Genomic DNA, 25206 nt, shown 5'->3' on the forward strand with positions numbered 1-25206 from the left:
TAAGGCTAGTATTCCACTGCATGTATACACATTTAATTTATCCATTCATCCATCAAAGGACACCTGTGTTACTTCCACCTTTTGGCTATTGTGAATGCTGCTGCTGTGAACACTGGTATACAAATATCTATTTGGGTCCTTGCTTTCAATTTTTTGGGTATCTGCCTAGAAGTGGAATTGCTGCATCATATGGTAATTGCATGTTTAATATTTTGAGGAACTACCATACTGTCTTCAACAGTGGTCACACCATTTTTAATTCCCACCAGTAATGTACAGCATTCCAATTTCTCTACATCTTTGTCAACACTATATTCTATCTTTGATAATAGCCATTGAATGGGCAAATATTAATTTGTATTTCCTTAATAATTAGTGACGTGGAGAATCTTTTGATATGTTTATTGGCATTTTGTGTATCTTTTTTTAGAGAAATGTGTCTTCCTGTTCTTTCCCCATTTTTTAAATTAGGTTGTTTGATTCTTGGTTGCTGAGTTGTAGAAATTTATTCTGGACCCTGGACCCTTATAAGCCATGATTTGCAAATATTTACTCCCATTCCGTAGGTTGCCTTTTCATTCTGTAGTATCTTTTGATGTACAAATGTTTTTAATTTTGATGAAGTTCAGTTTATCTATTTTTAATTTTGTTGTCTGTGCTTCTGGTGCCATATCCAAGAAATCATTGCCAAATCCAATGTCATGAAGCTTTTCCTCTGTTTTCTTCTAAGTAAACCTAAAGGAGAGGCTGAGGAATCAATTATAAATAGTAAATTAGATGGACTTGAAAAGCACATTAAATCAATATTCAAAATAAAGAATGTAGAGAAATTTATTGCCATTTCAAAGTATAACTCAGATGAATCAGACAAAAAGAATAACTAAGTTGACATTAAAATGTTATTTCACCAGATTTGTCTTCAGAAGATTTCTCTTTTGATAAGCAATTCTGCACATAATATAGTGTAATTTGGTATAAACATATTATGGATATTTTTAAAGGTCTATAAAGGGGTGTTTCATGATGGTCTGTCATAAATATACAATAATATATATTAATATAAATTATTAATGGGTTGCATCTTGAATTTGTACAATGTTCTAGAAAGATCCTACTATTTCCATTATATTTTATATCAAATCAGATATTCCTATTGTATTGCATTTGTCAAAATAAGCTCAGTAAAATCTATTTCTCTTATATATGTCATGTTGCATCCATTCAAACTATGGAATTCCCCACACAAAACCAACATGAGAATAAGTTTTGCTGAAAGACTTGCTAATGTAGCTATAAAATGCTTTGAATTTCCTTAACATATAGCATTTAGTTTTAAAATATAAGTCCTTTCACCCATGGTATTTCCATAAACCGCCTTTGTAGTCCAAAAAAAAAATGGACACTCCCTCTACTTATCCCCCTACCAGCTATTATTCCTTTAGAGTGGGCACCAGAAAAATTTTCCTATAAAGGGCCAGATATGATATTTTAAGTTTTACAGGCCATACAAGACCTGTTGCATCTATTCAATTCTGTAGTTGTCAAAAAAAAAAAAAAAAAAGCACCCAACAACTATAGGCAACAGTAAATGAATGGGTGTAGTTGCATATGACCCACCCTGCATTAGAGTACCAATATTTAATTTGCTTTTATTAAATACATAGCAAGATATAACTTACGGCCTAAAATAAAGGTAGGATCTTTTTCTTTCAGAGTCCTTTAGGAAAAGCATCATGTAAGCCTGGAAAGTATCATCTACTTTAAATATATCTACACAGTTTCATTCTTTTCTTACCCTGAGATATTTATTAAGAAAGGGTAATCTATGGTCCAGGACATGAAACATCTTTGGGGATATATATTACTTAAATAGAAAGGGACATTCTATCATTGTAAGAACTCCAGCTCCTAAATAATAATGACTCTTGGGTAAGAAGCAAGTGCTTGTAGCCTGCCTCCAACATACTGAATGTTAAAGGACAATAAGTTCTCCCTGGCAGTGATTGCAGCAATTGAAAGTTATATTTTCATATCTAGTATAGGGATGAAATCGTCCAATATTTTTCTTTGTCGTAAGTAAGGCAGTTGGTGAAGACTCAGAAAATGGATTATCAGGTGACCTTTCTGTACAGGTAACTGGATCCAAAATGCGTAGAACCTAAGGAAAATAAGAAGTAAAGTCAGATATATGCCTTGTGATGTATAACTAACTACCTTTAAAGCCCCATTTCATTAATATGTAACAATCATAAAAATAACATCTGAATGATGAATTTGATTGGTTAGAGAACTTATCCTTTTTCCAAAAAGCTCTAAATTTAACAATGATTCTAGTTATTACATTACCTAGGTTACCTATTTTTCAAAAATGAAATTAATGTTTTTATAGATATTGGTGGAAAAGCATGAAAACACAGAAGAAAAAATATGGTTATATCAATTCTACCATAAGTGATGTTGATTTTTATACTTAACCAAAAAGTACCCACCACTTTCCTTCTATGATCTTTCATTCAACTGCCTGGAATCAAGATTCTGCATTCTTCTAATGAAATCCTATTTCAAAGATTTTAATAATTTTCTTGTAAAATCAATGGCTTTTCATTTCTCTATTTCTAATGTATATGCCATATTTTATGCTAACAATTGTGTTCTTGTTTCTTGGGTTTCATGGCTACCATGTTATCCTAATTTTTCTGCTCTGACTTGTCCTGCCATTTCCTTTACTGAGACCCACAACAGGGGGAACTGTTGGATTGAAAAGAATTTCTAATTAAGGACAAATATAACATGCTTGTTTAAAGCTCCTGTTTCTCATGTTTATATTCTCTTGACGATCATGAGGTGAGGAGGATGGGTTATGGTGCAAACGAGGTAGGTACTACAGTTGGAAAAAGCAGTGGGGGAAAGAGCTTTCTCTCTCTCTCTCTCTTTTTTTAAAGATTTTATTTATTTATTCATGAGAGATAAAGAAGAGACACAGACAGAGGGAGAAGCAGGCTCCATGCAGGGAGCCCGATGTGGGACTTGATCCCCGGACCCTGGGATCATACTCTGAGCCAAAGGCAGAGGCTCAACTGGTGAGCCACCCAGGTTTCCCTTTCTCTCTCTCTTTTTTTTAAGGTAAGCCTATGCCTTATGTAAGGAGCTTTCAGTTTGGTTGGATATGCCTGTTTCTTTCACTCTCATATTGTCCAGCCATGTTTCTTCCAAGTTACCACCATACCCAAAGAGCTATAGCTAATTTAAGAACGGCCTGGCACTATTTAAGAGCCAGCATTCTATTTTAGGACCTCTGTTTTTCAACTGGATTGCTGCTTTTTCCATTTAGTTTTTGAGATCCTTCTATTTTTGTAAAATTTGGTTGGGTGCTAGAGGACAAGCAAAGATGAAGGGCTTAAAGTTGCTTATAAATTTGGAAGGGAAAATAAGAAAAGTATGGAAATACTCTCTATGTTATTATATTCTATTCTGGAGAGAGAGAAACAAAATACCAAATGACTTCAGTAGAAGGATACTGAGATCCCAGTACAGATAGATTTCTGTAGGTGATGTGGAAGGATTTTAAGCAGGGTACTTTCAGAGAAATCATGCTATACACAGTTGGAAGATAGGGGAAAGGGTGGGCATTAAAAGAGACAAGGGAAGAACAAAGAAAGGGAGTTTACTGCAGTAATCCAGCTAAGAAATGATGACCTTGAAGCAATGGGGCTGAAAGCCTCACGAGACCCTAAGAAAGCAGGACTGTCAGTTATGTTAACTAACAGAATATGGTGAATAAAGACAAATGGTGATCTAGACAAAGCCCTGGGGATACCCACCATTGCACAGTAAAATAGAATGGTCAGAGAGAAGAGTAAAACAAGGAGGGTGTGCAGTTATGTAAGTCAATGCAAGTGTTTCCAGAAAGGTGGGGTAGTCAATTATAACACATGCCACTGGCAGCAATCGCATAGGCAGTGACAGTTTCCCAACAAGGAGAACAGAAAGGATAAAAATGATGAGTTTAGTTTGGGTACTGATTCATTATGTGAATAGCTGAGCATCTAGTATATGTACAGGATTACTATGCCAGATCTTGAGGAGACATAAGATACAGCCTTCACCCTTAAGGAGTTTAGAGTTTGGGAGAGACAGGGAGAATCAAACAACTGCAATTTAACATGGTAAAGAGCCACAAGGGATAAATACACAAAATACAGTGGAAGCCTGAGGAAAGGACCACCTAAGTTTGCCAGTGAGATTCAGGGAGGGCTGATTCTTAAAGGTACAGAGTTGCTGGGAGGATGGTCTGGGCAGAAGGAAGTATGTACAGAGGCTTGTGATACAATGGCATGTCTGTGCAATGAAAAGTGGTTAATGCGGCTGGGACTTGAAGAGTAGGGGATTGGGGACACCTGGCTAATAGCCTTGAGAAGAGGAGATGGAATAAAGATTTTGAAAAGTCTTTTATACAATATGGAAGGATTGAGATTCCATAATGAAGCAGACTGGGATCTGTTTGAATAGAAGTACCAACACAAGTGGATTGGCTTTTTCCTTTTTTTTTTTTTTGGTCTGGTATTTTAAAAATAACTGGCAGTATAGGATAGTCTGGAGGCAGACTAAAAGCAAGGGGTATTGGTGAGGAGGCTACTGCAATAATTAAGGCTGGAGGACAGATGTGTGAACTTGGAAGAGGAGATAAATTAGAAGGAACTGACAGGATCTGTAAAACCAACAGGATTATGGAGATGAAGAAAATAATAATAAAAATGATATCTACCATTTATTGAGAAATTACCATATACTGGAATCTATCTGCGATGAGCTTCATATGCATTATTTTATGAAATCCTCAAAACATCTATATAGTGATATAGTTCACTAAGATAGGCAGTACAGGACAAGAAGCAGGTTGTCTTCTTTTTAAGGGGAGCAGAAATACAGATGTCAAAGCAAGGAGAAAAGAGATTGTCCTATTTTCAGCTGTCTGTGAGATGCACATATAGAGATGTTACACTGGATATCTCTCTTGAACCCAGGAAAAATGTCTCAGAAGTCTCAAGCATAAAACTATGGGACTAGGATCCTCCCTAGAGAATACAGAAGTCTGTTATGAGAGGAAAGGCTCAAGAGTGGGCCCCGTAGGAGGATGGCTCACCCCCTGCCAAATACTGCAAAGGAGTGGTCACAGAAGTAGTGAGGATCTGGCAGTGGACAGTGTTGCAGAAACTAAGGGAGTTTGAAAAGCATGGGGAACAGATTCCTATGGAATACCAACACTTAAAAATAGAAAAAAGGTGATGAAGAGGAGTTCTGGGAGGGAATATAAGAGGGCCAAGAAAGAGTACGGTCACAGAAATCAAGGGAATATCAAGGAAGGAGTGCTGATATACAAAATATATGGTAGTAAAGTAAGCATTCATGACCTTTCTACAAGCACATTTTCAGAACAGCGGCACTGGAAGACTACTGGGATAAGTGATGGCAGGAACTGAGGAATGGATGGTACACAGGTACATACAAGTATGCACAGTTTGTACAAGATACTTGTTCTTGCCTATAAAGGTGATAAGGCCTTATCAAAGAACTTAGGCTAGAGGGAAGTTTTTTCTTTTTTAGATGGAAGACATGTGGGTGTGTTATAAGCCAAAGAAGAAAGAGCTGATAGAGAGAAGGGATAACTTGGGGAGGCCTACCAAGCCTGGAGGGGAGCCGTGCTTTGGGGAGGAGGGAGAAGGGACACCTCTTCCAGTGAGAGAAATGTACACAAGGCTGGTTGCTCTACAGGTAGGCATCTAGATATCAAGTGAGACCTTAAGGAAATTTTCTGCCTCTTCCTTCTTTTTTTTTGTGAACTAGGAACTGAAGCCATCTGCTGAATGTGAGGTAATAGTTTGACAGGTACAGAAACAAGGCAAGTAGCTGAAGGACTGACGTTTTCTGGATACCTGAGAGAAGGATGATGAGGGAAACAGACACTTACAAATGACATCCAGGCAAGTTATGGTGGGAAAAGAAGCCTGGAGAGTGAGCTGATGTGATGAAGAAAAAAAATGTAGGGATCAAGGGAATAAAGATTATGTGATAAAGGAACAGGGGTAATCAGAATAAAGAATCAGGGCTGGAAAAAAGGTTGAGATCATAGGTCACGGAGAGAGGTGTTGAACTGATTTTACAAGTGGAACAGTTCTGGTTAATGATGAGGCCTAAGACAGGGACACAGGAGTCGGACAATGAAACATAACAGAGGTGATTTTGGCTGTGCCAGTAGGACCACAAGACCACAGCATCTGACAGCTCATTAGCATGAACCCTGAATTAATCCAGGACTGTCAGTAGTAGGTGTACACTATTTGATTCTGCAGGATTTGGCACATTCACATCTATATATGAGCATTAACAAATAATTTGTGATGTCAGAAGCAATCTATTATCTATCTACTCATGATTACTGAATTAAAAATTCTACACTAGTTTTCATATCACAATGAACTCAGGTACAAGATTATCAATGATTATCAATGACAGCTAAAAGACATGCTGTTTCAAAGCAACTACATTTTTCTTCTTAAGGACAGAGTAATAATGTTTCAGGAATTAAAGCACAGAGAAGGAAATAATTTTCTCCAAGATCACAAGCACATTAGCATGAGAATCAGGTTTAGATCCCATAATTCCTAACTCCTAATGCCAAGCACCTTGCATTAAACATACCACCTTTCAGTAAGAGGACAGTCTTAGAAACTCCACAGTCCACAAAAGAGAAATATTTTACCGTTTCAGCCATTTTTTCTGCTGGGGTGCTGCAGAATTCAACCACTGATGGAATCTTTTTTTGACTGTTAGTGCCAACATTTCCCAGCAAATGAGCATTTACTGCTTTTGCCAACTTGTGATTTGTTAATGCCAGTTCTGCTGTGGTGTGAGGTTGTGTACTAGGGTAGTAAGTTTGCTCTCTTCCCCATTGCAAGGACACTAGCAGCTCCTCCAACAATCTGCATAAAGACACAGGAACACTGAATATTAATAAGCGGATAAAATATGAAAATCAAGAATACTAAATAAATGAGAAACATTCTTCTGAAATCGCATAATATATTTCTCCCAAATCTTTTTCTCAGAGTTCAATAAATTGGGAATTCTGGTAAAATAAGACTACAGAAAGCATTTATATATTTATCAGGTAGTTATCTGGAAGTCATTCAACACAGTACTTTTTTTAGTTCTCAGTTTTTAGTACAGGTAAAATATACTAGTATACTCATCTAGTGGTATAGGACTATTGATCTGATTTGTGTATCTATTGAGTATTTCTTTTTTTATGAGCCACATGAATGGATTTTTGAATGATAAACTAACTTACAAGTCCTAGGATAAAGTGTACTTGGCCATGATGTATAAATCTTTTTATATATTGTTGGATTAGGACTTTTGCATCTATATTCATTGGAAATATCAGTCTGTAGCTTTCTTGTAATATCTCTGTCTAGTTTTGTATCAAGATAATGCTTGCCCCAAAAGTCAGTTGGAAATTGTTCCCTTCTTCTGTTTTCTAGAAAAGTTTGTGTAAATTTGGCTTTATTTCTTCCTTAGTTGCTTGCTACTATTCTTCAGTGAATCTGCCTGGAGTTTCCTTTATTGGAAGGTTTTTAACTAAAATTTCAAATGCTTTAATAGGTTAGGGTTGTTTAGGGTATTTGTCTTGAGCACTCTTTGGTAGTTTTGTGTCTTTTAAGAACTTTGTCCATTTCATATAAGTTGTTGAATATTCTGGCACAGAATTGTACATAATGTCCCCTTACCATTTTATGTCTACAGAATCTAAGTAATATATTCCCTTCTTCATTCCTAATAATGGTAATGTGTTTCTTTCTTTTTTCCCCCCTCATTATACTGCCTAGAGGTTTCTTAAATTTATCTCTTCAAAGAACCAGCATCTGGCTATTTCATTTATTTCTGCTTTCATTCTTGTTTTCTTTCTTCTGCTTAATTTGCTCTTTGCATTTCTTAAAGAGGAAACCTATATTACGGACAGGACCTTTCTTCTTTTCCATTATGAGTATTTAAAGTATTAAATTTCCCTTTAAGCACTTCTTTAGTTGCCTCCCATGAAATCTGGTATTTTAATATACAGTTTTCCCTTGAACAACATGGGTTTGAACTGGTGGGTCCAATGAAAGGCTGATTTTTTTTTTTGATAAATATATATAAAGATTATGTGATCAAGGAATAGGGGTAATCAGAATAAAGAATCAGGGCTGGAAAAAAGTACTGTTACTGTAGATGTATTTTCTCTTCCTGAGGATTTTATTTTTTCCTTATGATTTAGTAAGTATTTTCTCAGGCCTACTTTATTGTAAGAATGTAGTATATAATACATAGAACATATAAAATATATGTTAATTAACTATTTGTATTATTAGTAAGGCTTCTGGTCAGAAGTAGGCTATAGGTAGTTACATTTTAGGGGGAGTCACAAGTTATACATGGATTGCATGGGGGGTAAGCCTCCCCAACCTCTGTGTTGTTCAAGGGTCATCTACATTATTTTTTCATTCTTATAATTTCCCCTGTGATTTCTTCTTTGACTCTTACTGATTTGATTTGTAATAAATTATAGTCCTTGACTTAAGACGGTTCGATGAATGATATTTTGACTAACGATGGTGTGAAAGTGGTTAACATTTAATAAATAAAAACTATACGTTGAATTTTGAATTTTCACCTATTTCTGGTCTAGCAATTTGCAGTACCATATCTTTTCATGTTGCTGGGCAGTGGGAGTGAGCCACAGCTCCTAGTGAGCTAAATGATCAGGAGAGTAAACAACTGATACACTCACAATTTTGTACCTGTATAACCATTCTGTTTTTCAGTTTCAGTGCGGTGTTCAATTACTAAGATATTCAACACTCTCTTTTAAAACAGGCTTTGTGTTAGATGATTTTGCCCAAGCATAGGCTAATGTAAGTGTTCTGAGCATGTTTAAGGTAGGTTAGGCTAGGCCATGATGTTCAGCAGATTAGGTGCATTAAATTAATTTTTGACTTATATCTTCAACTTATGATGAGTTTATTGGGATGCAACCCCATTATAAGTCAAGGAAGATCTGTGTATAGCAGTACAAACTATTTTTAGGAAAGAACATTATTTTGATAGTTCTGGAGCCTGTGGACATAAAAGTAAACTCTAACACTATAGAACAGTCCTCAGAAAGATCTCCTTCCAAACAAAGACAAGTATACTTTTTGGCTTCTACCAAAAATTATGCAAAACTTAATGATGTTCTGTATGTTGGATACTTGAATTTAAATTAAAAAAAGAAAAAGAAGAAAATTATACAAAACTGCTATAACTATAACCAAAAACTACTTTTAAATCCAGAGATTTCTTCTATTATGGCTATAATTAATTTTCTTCTAATTAAGAATGTAAGAAGTGTGTGATCTTATTTCTTTAGTCTTCTTCCCTCCCTGGGCATCTATTTTAAAATGCTTACTTGAAGTATGTTTCATAAGTTATTAAATGTAGAGACAGTAAACAACTATCACAATAACAAAAATTGCAAGAGAAAGAAGAAGAGTTCAGAATGTAATGAGTGCCATACTTCTGGGTAGCTATCATTTCCTGACGAAACTGTTCCCGTTCACTCAGGAGATCTTGAATAGCACTCTGTGCATCACGGTTTTGACGCTGTAAACCTGCTCTGGAATTGGTTAACTCATCTGCCATAACCCTGGAAAAGATTAAAATGTCACTTATATACATTCTCTGACAATAACACACTGTAAAGAAGCTAATATACTACTTTTATTTTCAAAAGCTTACAAAGAAGAACTGAACCTAGTCAAGTTCTCAGTTTTTAAATTTTCACTAAAAAGCATTTAAAATGTTTATGATCTTAGAACTCATTAAACGGATTTCAAAATATTTGTTTACAGAACGACAAAGGAAAAGTTATTTAACTTTTCTACAGAGTGATTTTTGGAATGTACCTCCACCTTACTCTAGATTGACCAAATTTTGAAGAAAATAACATTAACTAAATGTTTTTAAATACAGGAAATTTTAGAGGAAAACAAAAAGCACTGCTTTCCTATCACTCAGTTGCCTTCTTGTCCTTAAAAAAATATTAAATAATACAGAAAGGCTGATATAAAAGGGAAATTAAGTCTTATCTCCTGTCCAGCGTTCCTATCCTTCTCTTAAAAACAATAACGTAACCAATACAGTTTCTTATATATTTCTCTAGGAAAAAAAAATACATATGTCAACATAAAAGTATATGTTAAAAATAAATATATCCATTTTATTTACAAAACAGGGATTACTTAATACAAAATTTTCTATGCCCTGGTTTTTTTCATCTAATAATTTATCTTTTCTTTCATATAGGCAAATATAGAGCTCTCTTTTTAAAAAACAACAGCTTCATGTTTTCTTCTGATTGGATATACCAAAATTTATTTAACCAGTTCTCTATTAACAGAGTTGAAGTAAAATTTTAAAGTATGCTTATTTAGCTGAAAATTTTAAAACTAAAGTCTAGGACCACAGTGTTACTGACCAAAGATTAAATCAGTTAAAATATCAATAAAGTTGAGTTTAAGCTTTATTGCCCTTAGAATGTTACCATCAGCATTGATAAGGATGTTAAAAAGTTAATATTGCAATAATCTGTATGACACATGCATGATTTGCCTCTTAATATGTTCAGTGAGCATGAACTTTCATTCTAACCCAATAAACAGTACATTCATTTCTCCACATACCATCCTATACAAACACAATTAGAAAACAAATTAAGGACTTTAAGAGAGTAGTCAATTACTGGAAAGTATCATAGACATTAAGGCATGAAGAAATATTTTCCTACAAATTTATTCATCACAATCAATGATTCTTGAAATACAGCCTGGAAACGTCTAATGTTATGTAAGAAATCTCCAGATAATGGAATTTCAAATTAACAGTTACTAAACCATGTGTAAACCATATGGCTAAACAGTGGAAATATACAGATGGATACCATCCAGACCCTATCCCCCAGTCAGTGCTGGAAGGAGGGGGATAAAGAGACCAAAATTCACAATATATAACAGAGTTTCCCAACTATCAGTGTATCCATGGACCTAGGTGAGGGCCCTGGGGGTTTCAACTCTGATCGAGAGTAGCCTCATCTAGTATGCCATACAAATAATTTTGTTTTCTGTTTGTGTGTGGACAGAAAAAAGTTGGGAAGCTCTCTTGTATACTTAATACAGTTAAAAGAGCTATGAGAACAGAGCACAGAAGAGAAATAATGTTTGAGTTTTCCAGATAGAAGATGGGGAAAAATACTTTGTTTTTTTGTGATATTATTTATTTTATTTATAAGAGGTCTGAGTTTAGTTTTGTTTCTTAAACATTGTAGGAGGAGTAATTTCAACTATAGAGGAATAATCTAGAATTCTGGAATGTGGGAGAATCTTATGATATCACTTTTCTATTTAGGGAGCCTACTGTATGACTATCTAGAGGAAGGACAGTCCATACATACTTATAAATATATGAAGTACTTTGACAATCTAAGTCAGAAATTCTCACACTACCGTCTATTTTCTTGGGCTATCGGTAAAAAATCCGACAGAGCAAAAGCTAGGAAATGAAACACTATTTAAAACAGAAAGTACCTGCTTGCGAGGAATTTACTCCGCCACACATCACACTGTATTGACATACGTTCTAGCTGTTCAGAAAGTTGAGCTGTGTTTTGACCTAAGGCTTCATTTTCTAAAATAAGCTGATTTTTCTCACGAGATAGACGTTCAAAATGATACTGAAGGTCATCCCCAACAGAAGCCACTAGCAACTTTTTTAACTCACGATTGACCTAGAAGAAAATATGACCATTACAACCAGCTGAAAGTAATGTCAGTGACTTTAATGTATCAAAATGAAAAAAGAGAAACCACGTTCCATGTATATGGACCTCCATTCCTTAAAGTGCATATCAAATAGCAATATTAAAGTTTCATAATCTATATAAACCATCTGTTTCTATCTCTAAATATTTATATTTATACTCTATGTGATTATAAACTGAGTCTCTTCTAATAAGAGTACCATTACCACCAAAGTTATGAACTGCTTCCAGTCAACAATTGAAGGCAAAAATTAGAAACTAAACCAATAAATTTTGCCAAAATACATAACAGAGAATTTTTTTAGTGATTTTTAAATCTTTATCAGCATTTAGAAATTAATTTCTTTGTGTCATAGTTTTTGTGTGTTTTTTTTTTTTTTTTTTTTTGAGGGAGAAAGAGAATCTTAAGCAGGTTTCATGCCCTGGGTGGAGCCCAATGTGGGGCTCGATACCACGGCCCTACGATCTTGACCTGAGCCAAAATCAAGAGTACTATGCTTAACTGACTGAGCTACTCATGCATTCCCTACACCATACGTTTTTAAGAATTTAAGCAAAGGAAGCAACTCGGGATATCTATAAGCATGTTCTTTATCTAAAATGTGAAAAATTAAAACAAATGTTCAATAGTAGTAGGTACTGATATATGGTACAGCAATGAAAGACCACTGCTGGTATTAAAACATGATATTGAAAAAGAATATTCTGTGACATAGGAAAATGTTAATAACTAAAAAAGGCAAAAATAAACTCAATATGTATAATTACGCATTTTAGCTAGATGGTATAGTTGGTACTATTTTCATTTTTTGTATTTTCTAAAATATTTACAAGTAGATATGTACTATTTTTGTAATTAGAAATTAGTTATTTAAAAAAATTAAAGATATATTTAGATAAGAACCACTAAATATAGTATCACTTATAAAGGCTAACATCTGGCAAAAAGATGAAGAGTCTAATAGAGAAACAAAAAAAGGATGAGGATAAGGAAATGTTTACTAACATGTAAAGATTAAAGAAACACAACAAAACAATATAGACCATTTTCCATTTACAATTAAGATACTAACCCTTACCTCACCATTCTCTTTATCCCAAATATTATATACGCATAAAACAAAAATACTTGGAACTTATGGATCCTTAAAACAGGAATTGTTAACTAGTGAATTTCAAAGTCTAATTTGGCCAATCTTTGGTCTGGAATTTTATAACCATGACTTCCTTTCTACCATATAAGTGGTCTTGATCAAAGCACCAGTATACTTCCATCTTTAACCACATTTAGAGTATAAGTTCCCAATATATTACTAGTTCTATAAGAGGAGCTGAGAAAGAGAAATTTAAGAGAAAATCTTTAGAGCAATGACAAGTCAAAATAAATGACATTCCAAGAGGAAATATAGTTTTCTAACACATAGGCTTAAAGGGCCAGGTGTAAAGAGAGTGCTCATTAAAGCTATTTATTCTTACCTCTGTCTGTACTCTGAGCTGGTTTGAAAGACCTTCTTTGTCCTGTAGTAACCTCCTTTCAGAGTTCTTGAGCTTTTCCAATATATTCTTTACCTCTGATAGTTCCTTTCTGGGTTCTACGATTCCTTCTGACTGGCCAAGGAATTCTCCTCTATGATGTCCCAGAGACTTAACCTTTGCATTCTTGTTGGGGATGTTGTGGGTTATAGCAGCTTTAGGAACTAATATTCTTACAGCTTCGACTTCCACTGCTTTTTCAGTGAGAATTTTTCCTAGCTGAAGAACTCCTGGGCTTTCTCCTGGAACTGCTTTCTTCCGTGGATTCTGAAGGATGTGATGATTTATGGGTTGGACCCCAGAGGTAACTTCAACAGATTTAGGTGACTCCTCAGTTTCCATTCCATCTCCTGCTCCTCGGACTGGGGTTGGAGTAAGGGTGACTATCAAAGGAAAAACAAAACATAAGCTACTTGCTAAAAAGGAATACCAAGGAAAATGCCAAGACATGCTTTATCCTACATTCAACATTATTGGCACTAAAAAGAATACAAACAATTCAGAATAAAAATTAATTTTCAAAACAATCAGGTGTCAGTAAAAGATGAAAAAAGACTTAGAGGTTTGAACTTTCCTTAGGTAAATGGTTTTGCTCTTGGTAGAAAATGTAAGAGATTTGGAATCAGAGTATTTGGTTCCAACTTCTACTTTCTAGTATGCTCCAGGGTAAACAATTGAACCCTCCTGAATCTCTATTTCATATTCCGTGAAATGGAGATAGTAAGAACACTCTGGGATTGCCGTAAGGAAAGATGCAATAAGATCAAGCACTTGGCACGCTGGAGATACTCCATAACATTAGTTAAATATAAAAATATATGTAAGTTAAATGTAAGTGCATTTTTGAAGCCATCTACCTCAAAATCTATTGACCTGTTTTGTGAACTCTTGGCAAAGAATGCTTCGCACAAGCTACCCAACCAAATAACACTCTCCTCTAGGCCCTAATCAGGCTTTTATTTCTGCTACTTCTTATCTCTTAAATGGTGTTTTTTTTGCCATTCACTGTGATTTGTGATTCAAACTTACCACTAAGAAGTTAGTTTTAACACTACTCTTTGCGTTAGATCCTCTCAACTGTTCCAGGATACTCTCTGAATGCCTAAGGCACTTACTATTTCAAATAGTTTGAAACTTAATCGTATCTTTCCAATAATTCTGATAAACACATAAGAGCGGGCATCCTGCCCTAAACAAGTGGAAGGAGCATGGTATTATAGAAATGACATGAACTTTGGGATAAATCAGATTTGGTTTTGAATCTCATTTCCATCATTACTGTGCAATCACGGACAAAATCCTACAGTTATCTGAGCCTTAGTTTTAACCTTCATGAAACAAATTTAATGATATCTATATCCATACCTTGTGTCTTAAATGAGAAAATGTTAAGTAATGAATAACCAACGCTTGTAAAAGACTTACCATGTGCCAAACACTATTCTAAATACTTTACATATAACTCATTTAATCCTTACAATGTGCTTTTCAAGTATGTATGATTAGTTCTATTTTATAGATGAAGAAAATGAGGCACAAAGTGGTTCAAGATTTGCCCTGGTAACTAAGTAGAAGAGACAGATGGAGGTAGTTGAGATGATACTTAACCTACATAAGAGTTCTCGAATTAGTACTTCCAGTAACATCCCTTTGAGCTACACGTTAGATTTTGTTCCATTTTACAAGTCCAGCCTACGCTTAAGAAAGTGGAAGCCAAAGCGTAAGCATAGTAATTACGAATTTTTATTCAATTTACTATATGCCAAGGATTCTTTTAAGTCCTTCTGATGCATTATATCATTTAAGCTTTACATGAGGTAAGCATAATTGTACCTATTTTTTTAAGAACAGCAGAGGCTTTGAAAGGTTAAATAGCTTGTCCAAATCATCAGTGTCAAACTGGGATTTAAGTCCCTATGTGACTCCAGAGCTAAGCTGTTAATTAGTCTGAGAGGCTTTCCACAAACCAGAATTATTGCCTCATCAATCTGAAGGTATTGCCCTTGCTAAAAGCATATTTGTCAGCTACAAAAGCCCAAAGAATTTACATAATGGTTATAGTGAACTTTAAAATAAAAAGCGGCTCTCATCTACATCAAACCCGAGTGTCTTCCTATCACTCAGGAGAAAAACCAAGATCCCTACTCTGGTCTGCAAGGCCCTCCCATCATCTATCTCCTGACTCTCAACTTCAGCAGCTGGTGACTCCTTCAGACACTATGTTCCTGTCTTGTTTTTTTTTTTTTTTTTTTAATGTCTTAAAAACTCCTTCTGCCAACATTTCTCTGCTTATAATGTTCTTCCCAACTCCCTCTTTCCTGCCATTAATTCCTTTTCCTCCTTGTAATCTCAATTCAATTCTTTCCTAAGAAAAGCCTTTCTCTCACCTTCCCAGATTAGGCTGGGTGCCCTGTTTGTGTGCACCTGCTGCAAGACTGCATTTCTCCTTTTCCCTATCTATCAAAATGGTAAATTGACATTTTCCCCCTCAATGTAATTAGTTATACAAATATCTGTGCCCTCCTCTAAGATGTAGGTCCTATGAGGGTAGGGACTATGAGTCTCTTGTTTACTACCATATTTGTAGCAATGTGCCTTACACCCAGTACTGCTTAGCTAATAGACAATAAATGAATGATAACAAGGGGAGGGACAAAGTACGAGCACATATAACAATGATTATAATGACTATCTCTGAGCGGTCATGGGCAGCAACCATGCTGCTTGGTACCTAATATTGACCAGACATTGTATGAGATAGTAATTTCCTGAACATAGAAGTCTGCACTACCTAATTTAGGGGACAGGACATACATATAAAAAGAAAACATGCAAGCCATGTATTACAAGGTAATATATAATAAGAGTGCAATATGTGGTGTAAAATTTCTACCAAAATTTTATTTTTAGAGAAATGTTAATAAGAACAATCATGGACCAATCTTTAGTGAATTCATTACTATTATATTTTTATATTTATACCTTCTAAGGCAAAGACAAGAAACAGAATTCCTACTTATAAAGAAAAAAGCAAAAAAAAAAAAAGCCAAAGTATGTCCTTCACCTCAATTTCTATTAGATATCAGTACCATGTCCTGATCAATTAAATATTAATATTTAATTACTAATTAATCATGTTTCACTGTAACCCATAAAGTCAGGAGAACAATTTGGTATGAGCAATAATGTCTTATTAAATAAAACTAAAGCTTTCTTAACAACTTCCAACATACAAAGCCATATTAAAAAAAGGGATCTATGTAACAGTCTATCAAGCAAAGACTGCTGTCACCTTGATTCCTGATTCTCATCCTAGAAATGGAATCTGCCAGCAAAGAACCACAGGAAATGGTAAGCTTGCCCAGGATGATGTTTTAAAGAAACAAAACAACTATGAAAAAATTACCTATAAAGATGTTTTCTAGCAAGGGAAATACCTAACAAGAAAACCTTTCTGAGGTTTATTTATTAGCTTTCTATTTTTTAATGAGCTTACTTTTTTCTTTCTCACAAACTTTGTTATATAGATACAGAAACTGCAGAGCAGAACAGATTATCTTCACACAGTCACACATGTATCCTCTAGTTTTTAACATTACATTATTAAAAAATATGAAGAAAAAATTACCTAAATCACTCTAAAATAACTTTTCATTCCTTTACATTACTTCATTATTTTTGTTTGTAATCATAACTTGAGAAGCTCAGTCTATTTTCTATTTTGCTGCAGTCTTCATATTTTTCATTTCATGACTACATTATTTTTTCAAGTTAATATAATATTATTTACTTATTCTACTGTTGGATATTTAGACTTTTCCCAACTTTTTACTATAATAATGTTTTAGTGAATAATGCTTTTATGCCTACAGATTTTTGTCAACTTCTTTTGAACACATTCCCAAGAATGGAATTAATATGCCAGGTGAAGATCTGTATTGTCAAACTGCCTCACGAAATCATTCTTTAATGTGTCAGTAGATCTGTCTTATGTTCTTATTTGTTTTGTGTTTTTTTTTTTTTAAAGATTTTATTTATTCATGAGAGACAGAGACATAGGCAGAGGAAGAAGCAGGCTCCATGCAGGGAACCCGATGAGGGACTCAATCCCAGGACTCCAGGATCACACCTTGGGCCAAAGTCAGGCGCTAAACTGCTGAGCCACCCAGGGGTCCCTCTCACATAGTTTTATTTTTTGTATGCTCAGCATCAATGATTTAACACAATACTTAAAAAAGTAAATTAGAATACATGTAAAGTGTTTAGAATGGTGTTTGGCACAGTAAGCTCTCACTAAATGTTAGTTTCTACTGCTTTTGTTATTATTCTTTTAAAAACCCTAATAAACTTTGGATCTTGATTAAGGAGAAAAAGCAAGCTTCGTTATGCCATCAAATATAATTCTAACTTTTATTTTCTTATGCTCAAGTCTTACAAAAGTATACCACTAGACTTTAGAACTGTTTTTACACTTTAGATTTTTTGGGGGAAATTTTCCCTAAATATGTAGCAGTGTACTGGGAATCTTGAATTATGTATGAGAGGAGGTGCAAAGATAGCTAATGTATAATGTGTTCTATTTTACAAAACATTTTCCATTAGAATAAAATATTTTGTCATTTCCATATTGAATGTTAACTTGGGCCTTTGGGTGAACTCCACTTTCAAAAAGAAGAACAAAGGAATTACTTCAGAAAGTGAAATAGTTTGGTATTTCAGATATGCTGTAGGACGTTAGCACTTAGGAGGAGAACTTCCACTGAACTGTTTCAAAAATAAAGGCCTGCTCCCATGTTCTTAAAATCTGCTTTTAAAAAGTTTTGTCTACCTCTATCTAAAATAAATTTGTCACTAAGATATTCTGTCATTTAAGAAGTTATGCTGAATCATGAATTAACTACAGATTAATTTAAAAAAACAACAAAAAGACAAACTAGAATTATACCATTCAGGTCCACTGAAGCTGAAGAAATAAGCAGGTGTAACACTCTGCCATGATTAAACCATGCCATGATAGGATTTTTAGGCAAGTCCTAACATTTTTGAGTTGCAATTTTAGGTAATGGAGATTAAAGAACAAATCAAATAATAGTTACTGCTAAACTTAAAAGACAAAGTAACATTAATGAGTATTTAAAATAAATCTCCTTTCAGGGATCCCTGGGTGGCGCAGCGGTTTAGCGCCTGCTTTTGGCCCAGGGCGCGATCCTGGAGACCCAGGATCGAATCCCACGTCGGGCTCCCTGCATGGAGCCTGCTTCTCCCTCTGCTTGTGTCTCTGCCTCTCTCTCTCTCTCTGTGATGACTATCATAAATAAAATAAATCTCCTTTCAAAAGGAACACATAAAAAAATTCCAGTGAAGAAATTCTATCACCTTGGTTCAGCCTCAATGTACTCTTAACTTTATTTAAACTGTTCTACTTACTCAAACATTTATGAGTGCAGGAGTTGTACAACATGACATGGCAGCTGTAACAACTCTTGTGATAACTATGCTTCTAGCTAATGTGCACAGGCAAGGAGGCGAGTGGGTCAGGGCTTTCCATTTTCTCACCTGGCAACTTGCTTTTCATAATTCTATTTTTCCTTATGACACACATAGAAGTCTTTATTACATAGGTACTAAGCACAGTCTAGGACACGTTCCTGAGCAGTTATCATCTCTCAGGTGGGAAGGCAATGAATGATTCATGTTACCAGCTCCATAGTTATGAATGATGTTAAAGTAAAGCAAAACATTATCTGCTCTTCCCCCTCTTTGAAGGGAAACAAAACGATTCTTCAATTATTTGCCAATATTACTTCTACTTGTGATCAGTTATCAAAGAATGAAAATGTATCTCAAGTTTATGGCTCATACTTATTGCCTTCCCCAAAGATAATTGAAGTGGAGGGAAAGTACAAATAATATTCTCTAAAAGGAGTTGGCAAGTTTTTTTCCATAAAGGGCCAGATAAGAAATATCTGTGGCTCTGTGGACCATTTTGCTAATTTAGCAAAGCTAAGGATATTATATAGGTACTTATATAAAGAATAAAAAAAAATCCCTCATTTTCAAAGATGAAACTCAAACTATAAGAAATTGAGTAAAGTTTGGTTTCTTTGTTTGTTTTTGTAACATAGGTCTAATAATGAGAAGCACAGAATTCTTTTTTATTTGGGATAACTCTTGATTTAAGTGGGATTCAAAGTTAGTGTTCCCCATCATCAAACTGATTTGTAAATATTCTCAGGAGGCTGAGGGCCATAACTTGCCAATGCTTGCTGTAGAATACTGAGGCAAAAAAGAATAGGATTTTATAGTCTGTCTTTAAAGAAATATTTCTCCTTTTTTCATAAAACTTCTCTATGTCTGTAGGATGGTGCAATAGAGAGAACACTAGACTCTAGGTCAAAGTGCCTTAAGTCTCTATTGCCACACATTGTGTGACTTTGGGCAGATCATTTAACCTTATTCTCCTTTCATCCCTCAGTGCTTTCAGAATAATGCAAATATTGAGAGTAGTTTAAAATAATTTGTTTTTCTCACAGACCTGATTATTGGGAGCTCCACAAGACAGGGTGTGGCTCCTAATCTTTGCATTGTCAGTCTAAGGAAATGGTGCTTGGTACAGAAAAGGTAAGTGCTTACTAAAGCTTGTCAATATTAATATGCAACTGAGAAGATTTCATTTTAACACCCCAAAACTAACTCATTTAAAAACTGCTTATTTTTCCCCCTTCACACCAAAGCATTAATTCCTAACTCAGTTATGATCTGACCAACTTTTCAGAATATATGCAGATTCAGCTATCAAACAGTTAACAATTTAGGGATTGTCAGTCAGTAATTTAAAATCAATATTCTTTTAAATGTCATCAATATCATTTAATAAGGTTTAGTTACTATTAAACTAGGAAAATGTTATAGACAGTGGACTTAAAAGTTAGGCCCATATTCACTGACATGGAATCTAAACATTCTTTTTGTCACAGGCTCCATGAATAAAGAGTTCCCTGGTAACATACGTGGGGGTGAGGCTGTGTACTAGATCTCTGCAGCTTCACAGTGTATCAGTATGCTAATGGCTCTGAGAGGTCCTATAGTATAATCCCTCCTTTTATCCAGAATTTCCCAAATTTATCTCCCTGTGGATTCCTTTTTCATCTAATACATGTTATTCCATAGAATGAGTGTTAAAGTTAGGCTGCTTTATGGAATTCTAAATATTTAAAAGTCTCAGACTTTCCTATTTGATTTACTTTCACTAAACAGTCTAACTTGAATACCTTTAATTTTAATCTTGCTCTCAAGAAAGTTTTGGATTCAAATTCTAATTTTTGAATTGTTTCTCTCTATTGCCTGTTTCCCATCCACACGAAGCCCTAGCAGCAACTGTGCCTCCTTCTCATGATGACAGTTTTGCTCTGATGTCCACTGAGAGGAAGTTCTGTTGCTAACAATGAATGCTGCTTTGCTTGTAAGGCAGTTATAGGAAGTACAGGAGACTAGCAAACGTCAACCATGGTAAGTACACCTTTTTTTTAGGTCATGCAATAGAAGGAACTTTTTTGTTCGCTAACCACAGTTAACATTATATTAAGTAGGAAGAGGACTAGCAGCTGTATTATGTATCTTACTGTAAAATTAAGATCAAATGAAATAATGTATGTGAAAGTGCTTTATAACTCTAATCCTCATTACAAACAGGGAAAAAAAAATAATTTGCATTCCCAGAGGCTTCGCAATAACTAACTTTTAATCACTAATGATAATATATTTAGGTTTTGCTTTTTGCCAAGGACCATGCTAATGACTTTCACCTTAGTTACCATTTAATTGCTCTATTTCTTATTAATCCCCAGTTTATTATTTTCATTACATTCTTTGTTTTGCTTACTTTAATACTATAAAAGCTTTATGGTAACTCTGAAATGCTATTAACACAGCACAATCTTCTCTTTCTTGCTTCCTAAACAGATTTAAATCCCCTCACCTCCTTTTAAAAATTTTATTTATTTATTTGAGAGAGAGAGAGAGAGAGAGAAAGCAAGCAGGCACAAGCACTGGGGAAAGAGAGGGAGAGAGAGAAGCAGACTCCCCAAGGAGCCAGGAGCCCCATTCAGGGCTCGATCCTAGGGCCCTGGGATCATGACCTGAGCTGAAGGTAGACGTTTAACCAACTGAGCCACCCAGGTGCTCTGATTTCAGTCCCTTTTAAGGAGTTCATTGTTGAAGGTCTATTTGCTACAAATTGGCTTCTGGAAAGTAGTTTCCCATCTCTCACTGACAGCCCCAATCTCTGGAACACACCCCACCCAAGAATAACCTGAGTCAGGAGGCCCTCCCCTTGGGACATGATAACACTGTTACTAACACCTCTGTGAACATGGTCAGTAGGTGAGAAGGGCCTGAATCACAAGGGAAGAAATCTGGGCTATAGACCAATTTGGAAGTTACTCTTTTTTTTTTTAATTTTTTTAAAATTTTTATTTATTTATGATAGTCACAGAGAGAGAGAGAGAGAGAGAGAGGCAGAGACACAGGCAGAGGGAGAAGCAGGCTCCATGCACCGGGAGCCCGACGTGGGATTCGATCCGGGTCTCCAGGATCGCGCCCTGGGCCAAAGGCAGGCGCTAAACCGCTGCGCCACCCAGGGATCCCCCCAATTTGGAAGTTATTCTTACAGATAATTACTGATGCCCTGAGAGCAGAAGAGAAAGAGAGCTGAAACATATTAATATTGAAAAGATAAACCAGAGGAAGAAGAGGATGAAGAAAGAAACAGAGAAAATGTTGCTAGAGCACTGGTGTCCAGTAGAACTTCCTGCAGTGATGGAAATGTTCTGTATCTGCATTTTCAAATGCAATAGCTACTAGCTACATGTGGCTAATGAGCACTTGAAAGTGACTAGGGTGCCTGAGGAACTGAATTTTTAAATTTTAAAAATATTCATTTAAAGTCAAATAGCCACATGTGGCTACTGCATTGGAGAGTGAAGGGCTGAAAACAAGAGTGGTATCATGGAAATGAAGGAAAGAAAATATTTCAAAAAGTGGGAATGAGCAACAATAAGAAATGTTATAGAGAGGACAAGCAAAGCAGGGCTAACAAGTTAACTACTGTATTTAGCAAGTGTGATGGGTTGAATTGTGTCCCTGTCTGCAAATATTCATACGTAACCTTCCATACCTCAGAATGTGACTTTATTTGGAAATAGTGTCATTACAGATACAGTTAGTTAAGATGAGAAGATACAGGAGTATCTAAGCCAATATGAATGATGTCCTTTTAAGAAAAGAAGAATTTGGACACAGAGACACAAACACAGGGAGAATGCCATGTATACATAAAGGCAGAGACCAGGGTGATGCATCTCTAAGCTAAGGAATACCAAAAACTGCCAGCAAACCAACAGAAACTAGGAAAGAAGCCTGGAACAGATCCTTCCCTAGTGCTTTCAGAGGGAACGTGGTCCTGCCAGCACCTTGATTTGGACTTCTAGCCTCTAGAACTGTTGAGGCAATACATTTCAGTTGTTTAAGCTACTCAGTTTGTGGTGGTTTGTTATAGCAGCCCAAGCAAAATAACCTAGCAAAAGAGAGGTCTTTTATACTTCCTAGTTGCTCGACCACCTACTTAAATCTTTAAAAATCTATATCTTCTTGTTTATTGAAATCTTAATCTTCTAGTGTATAGAAAGCATAACTGCAAAACTTTGCTTTTACACTAAATGTTTAACAGTAGTTTAACATTTGTAATGAATACTATCCAAGTATGTTAATATTCAGGTGGATTTCTGAGTACTGAAATGTAAACACTGCATTACAAAACAAGCATGAAGAAATCTGAAATACAAATGGCTCACAAGAGCTCTATGAGATTTAGTAACCTGGCTCAAACATGCCTTCATCCTATGGTCATAAATTGTATGTTTTAAAAACAATTCTCATCAAAAGAAGAACACTTACCTTTTGTATCTAAACTTTCAAGAGTAGTCATTTTTTTAACCAATGAAAATGCACCTCAAAACTTCTACCGAAAAACCTAAAAATGTATAAAGTGAAAGAATTAAAACCGTATCATATAAAGACAGTCACTAAGTCCCTGTAACTTAGATGTTAGAATATTCTACTTGTTTCTGCATTTAGTAGACATGCATTTCAAAATGCAATTTCACAAGTGATACTGTTATGATATTGATATTGTCATGTAACAAAAAAATATACTGGTGGTTTACTTTCAAATTTGTTTCACTGTTTTCACCAAGGATACTCTACCAGGTATCTGTCCTGAATTTTAGTTAAGAAACTGCAGTGAAGTTACCATAGGGGCTTTTGCATCACTGATAAGACAACGGGGTATTTTAAAAAAGATTTTAAGAGGAGAGAGAGAGAGAGAGAGAGAGAAAGCAGGAGAGGGGGAAAAGGAGACCCCCCTCAGCCCCCCGCCCCGGTTGAGCCGGGCGCCTGATTCGGGACTAGATGCCAGGACCCTTGGGATCATGACCTGAGCTAAAGGCAGACGCTTAACCGCCTGAGCCACCCAGGCGCCCGACAACAGTAATTTTAAAGGGATTATAGTAATTGCTTTCTCAGGGGACATTAGTGATACTAACGTTTGATACTTATTTGCTCACTATATACATCAGAGAGGAGCTTCCGTTTATAAATTTAAACAGACGACAAAAATACTCATAACTTGCATTTTCTTGGGAATAAAAATTAAAATGGCATAACCTATGTTTTCAGAAACGTCCGTATGGCCTTACAGTAAAGCCTAAGTAAGGTTCGCTGGAGAACACCAGCAGGAACATGGCGCTAGAGCAGGGACAGGAATATGACGAACTAACTGTACATTAGATGACATCTGGTTCACGACAAACAGTATTCGATTTAACTCGGCACAGAGTCTTCCGTAACTACCTCCCTTAAGAGTCCCAAATCTTCCCCTACTGCCCTGAAAACGGGTCTCCGGAGACCCGTTCGCAGGGGCAACTAGGTCTGCCACCGCGCTGGGCCGCCGCGCAGCACCCAGCACCCACACCGCGAGGGGCTCCCGGCAGGTCCCCTCCCGAGGGGGAGGGAGCGCGCGGAGTGGGTGACCGTCGTGGAAACGACAAGCCAAGCCTGTCAACCTCTGCAGCAGTCCCGGTGAGCCCACTCCGAAGTTCCGTCCCTGTCTGCACAAGCTTTCCCAGAACCAAGGCAACCTTACCTTGAATCCACAGCGTCTGAGCACCTGCCTCCCACCCACACCGCCGTCCCTTTCCAACACGCCCCTCGGTCACACAAACCAGTCCCTGGCCTCACCGCCCAGGTTCCCGTTCCCCACTCCTCTGATTCCAGCGGGCTTCTCTTTACGGACTGTGGGGCTCCGCGTCTCTTAACTTCGCACACTCCTTTCCATTCCGAAGCTGACCCGCCCAGGCCTTCCGGACATCCAGCTGCTCGCTCACTATTAATCACATCCTGTCCTCAAGGGGTTCGTTTCCGGAATCATTTCCCAAAAGAAAAAGGTAAATACGCTGCGGCGTCCTAAAACTCGACTAACCCAGCACGTACGGTGTAAGGCTTCGGTAAGTGAAGGATGGATGGATTCCTACTTAAAAATAAAATATAGACTATTTGGAGCTCTAGCCGTCTCTGCACTTAACTTCCGGGTCACCTATCAACCAAACCAAGCGATGATGCTGGAAAGAGGCAAGCAGGGTTCGGTCGCCCCAAACGACGCCATCGAGGGCGGGTCTGCCTGCGGGTGGGCGGAGCTTCGAGGCCTGTCAGCCACTAGGAACGAAGGG

General features: G+C 36.2%; 2 protein-coding genes across 3 annotated transcripts in view; one reads left to right on the forward strand and one right to left on the reverse strand.

Moving 5' to 3' along the window:
• Positions 1 to 800: 800 nt before the first annotated feature.
• Positions 801 to 25131, reverse strand: BLZF1 (basic leucine zipper nuclear factor 1). Of its 2 annotated transcripts, none has more exons than XM_055323522.1 (7): positions 24971 to 25131; positions 23378 to 23453; positions 13367 to 13806; positions 11658 to 11857; positions 9593 to 9721; positions 6761 to 6980; positions 801 to 2158 (listed from the first exon to the last, which is right to left on the reverse strand). In XM_055323522.1, the coding sequence occupies exons 2-7, from the start codon at positions 23406 to 23408 to the stop codon at positions 1973 to 1975; spliced, it is 1206 nt and encodes a 401-aa protein (XP_055179497.1). In that variant the 5' UTR covers positions 23409 to 23453; positions 24971 to 25131; the 3' UTR covers positions 801 to 1972. The 2 variants fall into 2 exon arrangements, with proteins under 2 accessions (XP_055179497.1, XP_055179496.1); XM_055323521.1 differs by lacking the exon at positions 24971 to 25131 and adding an exon at positions 24719 to 24863.
• The window catches only part of NME7 (NME/NM23 family member 7), a 261270-nt gene continuing 260983 nt past the window's right edge, over positions 24920 to 25206 (forward strand). The window contains exon 1 of the mRNA XM_055323525.1: positions 24920 to 24984. The gene's annotated coding sequence lies outside the window, so the exon portion shown is untranslated. The remainder of the gene's footprint in view (positions 24985 to 25206) is intronic.

This window comes from Nyctereutes procyonoides, unplaced genomic scaffold (genome assembly GCF_905146905.1).
Source record: "Nyctereutes procyonoides isolate TBG_1078 unplaced genomic scaffold, NYPRO_anot_genome, whole genome shotgun sequence".
Taxonomy (NCBI): Eukaryota; Metazoa; Chordata; class Mammalia; order Carnivora; family Canidae; genus Nyctereutes; species Nyctereutes procyonoides.